This window comes from Pteropus medius, unplaced genomic scaffold, assembly GCF_902729225.1.
Source record: "Pteropus medius unplaced genomic scaffold, Ma_sr-lr_union100, whole genome shotgun sequence".
Lineage (NCBI taxonomy): Eukaryota > Metazoa > Chordata > Mammalia > Chiroptera > Pteropodidae > Pteropus > Pteropus medius.
The window spans coordinates 15450913-15463088 of NW_024350319.1; the positions used below are offsets into that span (position 1 = coordinate 15450913).

The following is a 12176-nucleotide window of genomic DNA, read 5'->3' on the forward strand; positions in this document are numbered from 1 at the left end:
GCAAATGATAGCAATGCCTCATGCTAGCTCCAATCTTCAATCATTCAAGAATAACTAGACAATTAATGAAATTTCTGCCCCTTCTGGAATGTAAAAAAAACAACTTGAAACTGTATTTCAGATGCTAAACAATTAATTCCTATAGAGAACTCTTTTCTAAAACTGAAAAAGCAACCGGTAGGTAATTATGATTAAATGATTTTTTATGGTAACTAATTAAAAACTATTAATAAAACTATACTCTTAAAAAGCATAATTTTCCTTGATCAGAGCAGCACTGCAAACTAAAACAATAAATAAATAATAGCATAGGGAAAAAAGAAAAATAAGATATTTCTAATTGTTGATTTTTTTTCTTGATTAAATTACTTTCTTAACCAATAATAAAGTTAAATTGAGATGGGGAGAAATTTTGTAAAGCTGAATTTTTTGCTTATTCATTTTCCAGGTTGTAGTTATAATGTATGCAACTCTAATCGCTGTCAACTGTCTCCTTTGCAAATTCATTATTTAATAAACGGCTGCCCTTTTATTAGTGAGCTAGATCAAAATCATATTAAGGAACACATTATGCATATAACCACTCTTTTATTCTTTTATTATTAAAGCTGGTCTCTAAAAAGGCATACATTTTTTTTTTTCCAACAGAAATAGGGATTTATTAGTGGAAGAGTAGGGGAGGGCAGCATCAAGTCTCATGGGTGCAGGGCCTGCCATTTGTGCAGGGGGCCATGATTAGGAACGTATTTGATCCCACAGCCATCTGGGATGAGCCGCTTTTCAGCCACCGTGTCTTCAAACTCATTCACATTAAACTTAGTAAAGCCCCACTTCTTAGAAATGTGGATCTTTTGACGACCAGGGAACTTGAACTTCGCTGTGCGTAGTGCCTCGATCACATGCTCCTTGTTCTGCAGCTTGGTGCGGATGGACATGATTACCTGCCCAATGTGGACCCTGGCCACTGTGCCCTGGGGCTTTCCAAAGGCACCCCGCATACCTGTCTAGAGTCTGTCAGCCCCAGCACAGGACAACATCTTGCTGATGCGGATGACATGGAAGGGGTGGAGCCGTACTCGGATATGAAAGCCATCTTTGCCACAGCTTTTCACCATGTACTTGTTGGCACAAATACGGGCAGCCTCTAGGGCTTCAGAAGAGAGCTGCTCATATTCATACCACACCATGTGGCCACAGAGTGGGAACTCCTCTACTTTTGCCTTCTTCCGCCCCAGATCAAAGATTCAGATCTTGGCATCAGGGACACCTCTGCAGAAGCGAGACTTTGGGTACGGCTTGTTCTTACAATACCGGTAACATCGGGCGGGTCGGCAGCCCATAGTGACACAAGGATCTTCGATGGCACGCCAGAAGAAAAGAGGTAAAAAGGCACACATTTGAAAACTCACCCTAATGAGGGCAGTATGAGTATTCCACGATTCTAGAAAGATACCTTCTAGAATAAAGTACATCAAAAAGTTGTCTTTAATTTGATATATATGTGGCCTAATGCCAGTTACTGAACTTTCTATGTATGTAGCGTACAATGTCACATCCACGACACAAAATATGATTAAAAGGATGTGACACTGTTGCAACACTGTTGAATGTTGACACAAAACCTCACAACATCTAGTTCAAATCCTTCCTTCTATTCTTTTTATATTACTTGGGTTTAATGGAAACCTAGAAAAAAACATAATAAATTTCCCCAATAAGTCAACTCACTGTGCTTGTATCTTTTCAAGTCAAGAAAATTTCAAATAGAGAGAAAGCAATTCACCACATTCACAGGTATTTTATTAACACTGTGGACAAAAGGTCAGACTTTGGAGCCCAACTATTTAGGTTTAAATCCCATATCCACCAGATAATAGCTGTGTAACTTAGAGTAAGTTGCTTAACTTCTCTGTGCTTCAGTTTGCTCATTAGTAAAATAACACTAGTAAAGCGACATAGCTTATAGAGTTCTTGAAGATCAAATGAGTTACTATTTGTATAGTAACGAAGAATACAGTATACATGATATAAATGAGTTATTAAGTTGATGTAATGGAATTAGTAATAAGAAATAGCAGGAAAAGCTTACTGACAAACTTCTACAGTACCACTCCATTTTGTCAGTAATGAAAGATATATACATTTTAATTCTGAGAAATTTTCTCGGCTTACTTTCAAGCCAAGTATCCATTAAACACCTACTGCCTTGAGGACACAAAATAAATTTATGTGATCTCTGCCCCTCGAGAAATTACAATCTTTCTACACTAAATATGTTATAAATATAGCGCAAACTTGAAAGGAACACCCAATAAAAACACAAGAGTGCCCTATAAATTACCCAATAAAGCTATTTGCAAATTTAAGTGCCCTAAGATGTATATTAATGAAAACTCAACTATCAATTGCAATTGTGTTTAACAGCTACCCAGAAAGCTACTACAAACAATGCCACATATATATCAATAGACATTCTGTAGAAACAGTAATATTTTCCACCTGGGATGGCTGACAAAACCCGTGAGAGCAATTCTGCAAAACCACGGCAAGCGAAAACTGCACTGGAAATATCAAAGGGCTCGGGACTGTTTTCTAAGAACCGAGAAGTCAACGTGGTGGGCTCAACGAATACCTGAATCTGCAAGAGGAAGAGAGGCTCCGAACCACGACCATGAGTAAGGGCCAGGTTGTTTCCGTGGCTGATGTGACCAGTCCTAACGGCCTAGAGGTGAGAACCAGGGATGTCCCCTCCCAAGTGATGTACCCGGCCGTGCGTTCTCTCGCGCAGGGGCTGTGGGTAGAAGACAGCTTTAGAGTGAGGAGCCCCGGCGATGCGGAGCACCAAGCACCCTGAGCAACCGCACCACCTCCCGCGGCCCCGCTCCAGGTCACTGGAGACGCCGGGCTGAGACCTCGGGCTTCTCAGAGCCAACAGTTTGCACGCCGCTTCCCATCTCTCCGGGATGAGCACCTAAACCCCGACCCCGGCGACGACATCCGGCTCGGGGAGCCGCGGATCCGCCAGCCCGAGACACCAGAGCCTACTTTCCTCGCTCGGCTCGACCCCGCCTCGGCCGGCCGTCCACGTCCCGGGCCGGTACGTCACTTCCGGCGAGCGCGCCCGCCGGCAGAGGGGGCCCGGGACCCCGGCTGGCGCGCGCGGCTGCGCGGGGGCGCGCAGGGGGGCGGGGCGGGGGAAGGGGGCGTGTCCGCTCGCCGCCGCCGCCGCCGCCGCCGGGCAGTGGAGTTCGCCGAAGCCCCACACTCAGAACTGGCCCAGTCTTCACGCAGGGACTCTGGGCATCAGTGCCGGGAGCGCTCACCGCTCTGACCCGTACAGAAGCGGGAGTTGCCTCATTCTGTGAAGCGGCGGGGTCGGCCCCGGCCCCGGCCCCCGTTTCCCTCCCTGACCCCTTCTTTCCAGCGCCCCAGTCATGGGGAACGCGGCGACCGCCAAGAAAGGCAGCGAGGTGGAGAGCGGTGAGTCAAGGGCCGGGTCTGGGGACCCGCAGGGCGGGCCGGCGCGGGGCACAGAGCGCACCTCTGGGTCGGTGCCCCGAGGCCGCGGACATGGTCCAGGCCTCGCAGCGGCGGTTGGGAGCTGCTGGAGGGGGCCCTGGGGACTAGCTGCCCTCCTCCTCCTCCTCCCCTTCCACCTCCTCCTTCCTCTACCCTGCTCTGGTCTGAGGGCTGAGCGCCGAGGGCCGGATGGAGAGAGGAGGGCGAAAAGCGGTCCCCATGATGCCCCTTTTCACTAGAGCGAGGGGGACACACACATTCTGAAACACTTCCCCAAATATGGTCCGGATAAAGAAGTCCCTTGTATTATCCCAACCCGCGCTTCCTCCGCCTCCCTTTTTTGTGAGCCACAGGTAGGGCTGTGGACAGAATTGGCTCTTTTCCCTCCATCACGGATGCAGTCCAACCTTACCACAGAGTGAGGGCTGCTAGTCTGGCTCTCCGCAGGTGAGAGTGAACAAGTATGTTTTAGAGATCCTCCCTCTTCAGATTAGGAATGGAAAATGTGATATCAGACTTAACAACAACTTTATGCATTGGAGAAAAAAAGCAAGGCAGCCTTGCCTTTTCTTAAGACATTTAGGAATCTCCTACAGTGTCTGTAAAACTTAAAGGTCACTCGGAATTGAAGAGCTTTCAGAAAACGGTGCCTTTTTCTGAGAGCCAAAAGTGCAGCAGGCACGCCACACTTTACACCAAACAGTAAAAAATTATGACAATTGAATTTCCGTATGGTTGTACGGCTAACTATATACATATATATATATATATATATATATATATATATATATATATATATATATATATATATATATATATATAGTGGGGTGAAAAAATTCTCCCACCTTTAACTTTTTCTAACTGGCTTAATTACCATGAGACAGATTAAAAGAAGAAAATCTCCAAAATTTATTATGGATGTATATTTGAGGGTGCCATAAGATATAAGACCTGGAGATGCTTGGGGCAGTTGAGGTTTATATGCTATTTTGTACAAAGGAGAGGGGATGGGGATCTGGGATTTAAAAGTAAAAGTGGGCAGTTTACAGGTAAATGAAAAAGAGCAAACATTTGGTAAATTCTTGCAGGGCCATCCAGAAACAATGAGATATAGATCTAACAAACAGGCTTTGCTAGATTTCTCCATCTGCCACATTTAATTTATAGTATGAGGCTAAGGTGATGCTTCTTTCCTTTAAGCAGGCTTTTCTATCTGAATTCCTTTAGGCAGGTAAAGCAGGAGGGACAAAGGTTCTTTCTGAGTCTTTGTTTCTTAATAAGTAGTGTAAAATCAATATCCCAATAGACACACTTTGGGGTGGCAAAACTTTGGTCTCCCTCAATATATATATCAGATTGTTGTGTAAAAAAAAATTGTTTTGCCTTTATCAGGTTCATCTCAGATTTTAAATTTTGGAATGACCAAATAACAAATGGTATTTGTTCTATCACCATGAATAAATTACATCTCAGCATTTGAGGGAATGCCTGATGATGTATTCTAGCTTCTGTAATTAGTATCTTTTAATGTTTCTATCTTTGTAACATGTTTTAGGCTAATTTTGTAATTTAGCATGAAGGAAATAGCTTTTTTCCCCTGTATCAATAAAGCAGAATTGATTTGGAAAGCTTTAGTCATTTATTTTCATATAAATAGTGAGATCAGATTATATATTTCACCAATAAGGTTTTGGTGTTAATTTTCAGAAACTCCAGAAAAGTTGGCTGTACTATCATAAATATTATCAATAAAAACACTTTGATATGTGATATGGAAAATTTAAAAAGCCAATGTAGAGGTAGAACTTTCATTATCTTTTTTTTAATTACACAAATGTAGTAACTAACTATACAGAAAATGTAAAGAATGCAGACAGTGTAAAGAATTATTTGTGCCTGATGCATTGTCATTTTCCCTTTTAATTTAAAGCTGTATTAATTTAAGCTAAAACGTGCTTATAGTATTACAAAAAGTGTGCTTGGTAATTGAATCATATCAATGATTTTTATTAGCAAGTGCTGGCCCGTACAGTGTTTATGTTTTTAATAAGGATAGTAGACTCTTCTGTAATCTATATATAGTAGTCCCCCTTTATCTACAGTTTCACTTTCTGTGGTTTCGATTACCTGTGGTCAGTCACATTCCTAAAATATTACGTGGAAAATTCCAGAAATAAACAATTTATGAGTTTTAAATTTGTGCCGTTCATTTCGCGCCATCCCACTCATTCCACTAAGGACATGTGCCATCCCTTTGTCCAACATATTTGCTACCTGCCCATTAGTCACCTAGTAGCCATCTTGGTTATCAGATTGACTGTCATGGTATCACAGTGCTTGTGTTCAAGTAACCCTTATCGTAGCCTAACACTGTGTCACAGTGCCTATTTCATTCACCTCACTTCATCTCATCATGTAGGCATTGTATCATCTCACATCATCACAGGAAGAAGGGTGAGTATAGTACAATAAAATATTCTGAGAGAGACAGGCATAACTGTTATTACAGTAAATTATTATAATTGTTCAATTTCATTTTAGTTACTATTGTTAATCTCTTACTATGTCTTCTTTATCAATTAATCTATCATAGGCATATATATATATATATAAGTATATATATATATATATATACATATTTTTATATATTATATATATATATATAGTTCAGCACTATCCATGGTTTTGGGCATCCACTGGGGATCTTGAGAATGTATCCTTCATGGATAAGGGGGAACTATTGTATTTCTGTTATTAAGTTACCAAGCCAATTCACCCCCACACAGTATTAATTTGAAACTCATAGCTGTGGGATAATCTTGGCGTATTTACAGAAAACAGAAGGGAAACTTTAAATGTTTATTTAAATATATTTAAATTATTCCTATGAATAAATTCCTTCCAAAGCTTCAACTGTTGGTGACAGCCTAATTCTTAGGTATGTTTGCCAGCTTTTTATGTAAGTTTGTTAATGGAAACTGAAGGTCATTATGGTAGTTCGAATAAATCTTGTGAAGTGATACAAGAAAATAGCAAATGATGTCTCATAGGGATAATTATTTGAAATGTCACGTGTTGATCTGTTTGTAATTTTTATATGGAGCAATGTTATCAGGTGCATGCTGCTGCTGTTCTACTGTAGTGAACAAAGAAGTGTTATTGATATATCTTAAAACGTAATGAAAGAACTTTACCATTACATATTTAACTGTTCTGCATATTTTTTAAAAATTACGCTTGAAAGTGTGTTTTACAATTTGAATGTAGTTATTTAAACTTCAGCAGATACATAAAAGCATAATGTTTTAGACCTACAAGTGATCCTAGACATCAGCCTGTATAATCATTCCATTTCAAAGCCAAAGAGCCTGACCTCTGAATAAGATGAAGTTAAGATCATGCTACTAGTGATATCAGAGTAAGGAATAGAGTCTGGTACCCTGCATCACAGAATAATCAATTAATACATATATTTTCAAAATGTGTATCACGTTTATTAGTTTCAGTTGGAGACTCTGGGAGTAAAAGCATAAGAAACTTACTGTCTAGTGTAAACTTACTGTCTAGAGAAAACGTACATATAAAAGTTAACTGGAAAGCAGAGTATGATAAGTGCTAACATTATGGAAAGTGAAGTTAGAACTCTGAAAACTACCAATAGGAAAATGTTCGATTTGAAAAGCTGATTTTAAAATATTGGGTTGATTGAAATTTGAGGTTTAGTTTGGACCATGTCTCATACAGATGACCCTGGAGCTCAGTTCTAAAAATATTCCAGAAGAATGAAGCTGGACATAAAGATATTTGAGAAGGGTTTTGGTTAGCTTTGACCATCTTTTGATCATATTGTACTCTATTGAAAGTTATTCTTTTACACTTAAAATAAAACATATTCTGGGGTAAGTCTTGAAAGCTAGGGAAATTCCATTCTTATCTCCACAGTCTCTGGAGATAACATTAAGTTAGTTACCTGTTGTACTGTAGTGAACTAGGAATTTGTATTGATATGTCTTAAAACTTAATGAAAGAATAACTCTTACCATTACATACTTATTTTGTGTATTTTTTAGAAATTACTCCCAAAAAACATGTGTTTCAAAATTTAAATGTAGTTATTTAAACTTCAACTAATACATAAAATCATAAAGGTTTAGAAATACGTGAGTATATAATTCTCTGAGAATTTTTAAACTCTTGTCTTTCAAAATTGTTTTATCCAGTCTCTCACTTTTTAGTTTAGCCACAGTCACCAGCATAAAAAACACATGCCATTTATTTTAACTTAGTAGAGTTTTTGTTTATTGCATTAAAAAATTTTTTAGACCCCACAGATTGCCTGTGGAGCTTTGTATTATTACACTTTCATGGCAAAGGTTTTGAGGCCGGGGGGTGAAGTGTTGATAGAGATTGGAATGCCAATTCTCCCATGACAGCAAGTAGTAGAGCCAACTTGTAACCAGTATTTACATAATGATCTTTGAATGATTTCCAGAGTATCTCTCTGTCGTAAGAACTTGAGGTGAATAAAAATTAATAAAAGAAAATCACCAGTAGACTAGGTTCAACCAAAATGCAAGTTTCATAACAACTACATTTTTTGAAGGCTTACTATGTTCCAGGTTCCTAAGTGCTTTACATGAATGATTTCAGTTAATCTTTTTAACCCTATGAAATAGTTTTTCTCCATTTTATAGTTGAGAAAATTTAAGCTCAGAGAGTGCAAATGACTGGTATAAGGTTGCACACCTAGTTAGTTAGGGAGCAACATTTGAACCTGGGCAGCTTAACCCCAGAACCTGAAACCCTAACCACTCTGCTAAACAGCTTCTATATCCAGTTATGTGGTTCTAAGATACATAGCTTAGACTTTACTTTGTTTCAGGTTATTATCAATTATCTAAATGTTGGTTGTTTTCAATTGTGACTTTATTTGGTTATATTGAATATCTTAAATGAGAGCTGTTTTTTTCTTGTACTATTCTCTCGATTTGATTTTCTTTTCTGTACAACGAGGATGAAGGATTAAATTACCTTGGAAGTCTTTTCAGATTCAATATGGTATACTTTCAAATTAAGCCATATAAAATTAATTTTATGTAAAGTCGTTATTACTATTTGTATTTAATTATGTTTTATGATTTGTATGCCAACCCAAAAATTACTATTTGAACTTGTATTAAAAATTTTTAAGTATTTAGAAAAAATTTGTCCTAGTTTCAAATAGCATTATCCAATCATACTTTCTGCTGTGATGGAAATGTTCCTATCTGTGTTATCTAATGTGGTCAATACTAGCTGTATGTGGCTATTGAGCACTTGAAATGTGACCAGGGCAACTGAGGAACTGAATTTTTAACTTACATATTAGTACTTGGTGTATTGGACAGCACAGATGTAGAACGTAGCTGTCTTTATATATAAAAATGCCAATACATCTTTCCGTCATCTTGAATTTGTGAATCCTCACAAGTGTGTGTAGAGCAATAAAATGCTGCATTTATCTTTTCTCACTTAGTAATTAACTTATTTCTTATTTCTCAACTAGGAATTAACTTTATTCATTTCTCCTGAATGAGCATTTATAAACTTAGTGAACAAATTATTAGAGTTTAGTGATTTGTGTATAATCTGTCAAGTTAACTACAAAGTTAATTTCTTTATTGGGCTCTACTAGAATTAAAATTTTATAGTTTTTAATACTGAATCTCCGTGAATATATTTATTCAAAGTTTTTGTAGATTTAAGTGCTGATTAGGAACAAATGTAGTGATCTCATTTCTTACTCGTTAACACTTTCAATTATAGACTTTTTTTAAAGAGTAAAATCAGTAGCAGATATTTGCCCCAATTCAGCAGATTGGCAGAAGTATTTAGAAATAATCTTCCTTGGGTTAAAAAATAAGAAAAAGAAAAAGTCAAAACAACAGCAACACTGTTTGGATGATAAATACATATTCTCTCTTCCATTCGTGATTCTGTGATTCATTTTATGCAGATTATCTACTTTATAAAATTATCTCATGTTCAGGAACCATTTTTCTTATTCTCCTGGTCAGAGTCCTCCACTAAGATATAGACAGATTGTCGCTTTTCATCGCTGGCAGCAGGATAATTAGAGGCATGAAAGTCAGCTTAGAATAGTAAGCGGTGGCTGAGTGGCAGAAGCGGCACATGAGAAGATCCTAAGTAAGCCAGATAGCTATTAAGATCCTGTCAGATAGTCATGAGTTGGCCATTAATCATCTTGATATTCCATTAAATTAATAAAGCAATTAGTATAATTTACAAAATTCTCTATGTATCTAGGTGATAATAAATGTTAGTAGCCATATGTGATCTGATTTTCTTAGGGAAAATAAATCTTAAGATTTTAATGAAAAAAATTATGTTAAGTAGAAAAATGTAGAATTTATGAGAGATAAATATACCCAGGTCAGTACCATAGAATTTTGAGTATTTTATTCTAATTAAAAAAAAAAATTCCTTCAAGACTATCCTATATAGTTATATTCTTTTTTCGATCCTTTATTTGTTCATTCGTTCATTCATTCATTCATTCATTCTACATAATTGAGCTTCTAAATGACAGACTATAAGCAAGACTTTGAGAATAAAGGTTGAACAAGACAAAGTATATGCTCTAGGATGCCTGTATTCCAGAAGGAGGAAAGAGACATGTCAACAAATTAATGGAAAACAACAACAACAAAAAACTTAACAAATGTTTTCATAGAAGTTCAGTAGGAGACCACCAGGAAAGTATGGTCATTTACACTGGGGCGGGGAGGGTGAGGATCAAAAAGACTTCAAAGAGGAGGTGAGCCCTGAGTTAAACATTGGAAATGGTAAATGTTCAACAGCAGGAGTGTGGGGGAAATGTGTTCTGAGTAGAGAGAGGACAGAATGAGCAAAGATGTAGAGGTGAGCAAAGATGCAGAATGGCATATTCACGAAAAGGAATTAAGTTGTCTAAATGCTAGAGGATAGGGTTGTAGGGAGGAGGGGACAGAGGCCATATAATGGAAAGAGTTTGAATTTTATCCCATAGACATCAGAGAGCTATTATAGACTTTGAAATAAGGGAGAGACATAAAATTTAGGTTTGGAGAGATTACTTTGGTGGTACTGTAAAGATGAGTCACTGTGGAACAAGTGGAGTAGAGGCAGGAAGATCCATTAGTAGAGTCCTTCACTCAAGTCAGGGGCTTTCAGGGTCTGAATCAAGGTGCTAGAGATAAAGGTGTAGGAAAAGAATCTGGCATTTGAGAAATTATATCTGATTGGTTGTTTTATATGTGGATGGTCTTTTATTCTTCCAGCCATGGCAGAGTGGGGAATGACCTTGGATTATCAAGGGATCTTTGTCACATTTCATACTCATTTTGCTCCCCCTTTTAAGGCCAGCTTCTATAAATTAAGAACTATAGCTACTAAAAGTTTAGCTTTTTATTTTGAAAATAATAAAAGCCAGAGCACTGATGAAAACAGTTTAACTTTTAAAGTCACAAAATAATTTAAATTCAGATAAAATATTACTTTCGTAATTAAAGTATGCAGCCTGTAAGCTATTGAGCTTTGTAGAGTCATGTGGAATAGTGGAAAGAACATGGAAAATAATAGTACTAATATATATTACATTAAGTAAATATCAGTTTTCTTCCTCTAGAGACTTTTAAAATAGATATTAAAAAGTTAAGATGTAATTTAATAATAAGAACATGAAGTTAAAATAAGAAAAATCTGAATTGTTTCCCAATACATTCTATTACTTCACTTTGGACAAGTATTTTAATGTCTCCACGTTATGCTATAAAATTGAGAAAGATGAATTCGATAATGAGGCTGTGGTTTCTAATCCAATAATTCCAGTATATTTATTAAAAGAAAGAATATACATTTATAAATGAGTAAGACTTGGAAATAAATTATAGAAGGTTCTCAAAAAGTAATGTGGGTAGAGAAGTGGTAAATGAGCCTCGATTGAGTAAATATAGGGTAATTATTTAGGGGAAATTTTTTATCTGTACTTAAAGATTGATAGTTTCTGCATTTTGACCTGAGAAACAAATTTATGAATCACTATATTTATCTTTGAAGATTCTCTCATGTTCTACTACAGATAAAGGGACTATCTGAATATTGGTCCTCAGCAGAGTATACTGGAACTAAAACATAAAACATTCTACTCTTAATGTAAAACCCTTAGCATACTCTGTGTAGTTGCGATGTTTTGTATATAGCAGATCCAGGGAAAGGTAAGACCAGGGCCAGCTAATAGGAGTAAGAGAATGGAGGCTCTAATATATGAGGATAAACTAAAAACACAAAAACAAAAACAAACAAAAAGCCCTCTATAATCTAAAAAGATTAAGGTTACATGACTGAAGTGTATAAATCAAGCAGTAGATAGAAAATCTGGGATTGTTTGCCTAAATTTGAAAAACTGGAATCCATGGGCTATTCTTCAAAAATTGTAAAAGCTAGTTGTAGGCAACTGTACAGTTAAACCTTGATAAATTAGGCTTAGAGAATAAATATATTTAACTGATTTTGCAGTCATTTGTGTTAAAGGTAAAAACATTTGTGCTTATAAATTCAAATAGTATTTTTAGCAATTGCTAGGAAAATTTAATGCTTTTTACACTCACTATAGGTTA

General features: G+C 37.2%; 1 protein-coding gene and 1 pseudogene across 1 annotated transcript in view; one reads left to right on the top strand and one right to left on the bottom strand.

Annotated features, from left to right (window-relative positions):
- Window positions 1-573: 573 nt before the first annotated feature.
- On the bottom strand, window positions 574-1354 carry LOC120583268 (60S ribosomal protein L10-like; annotated as a pseudogene).
- Window positions 1355-3212: 1858 nt separating this feature from the next.
- PRKACB (protein kinase cAMP-activated catalytic subunit beta) overlaps window positions 3213-12176 on the top strand; it is a 109618-nt gene continuing 100654 nt past the window's right edge. Inside the window, exon 1 of the mRNA XM_039838688.1 lies at window positions 3213-3480. Within this exon, the coding sequence (XP_039694622.1) occupies window positions 3435-3480 (46 nt within the window). The 5' untranslated portion in view covers window positions 3213-3434. The remainder of the gene's footprint in view (window positions 3481-12176) is intronic.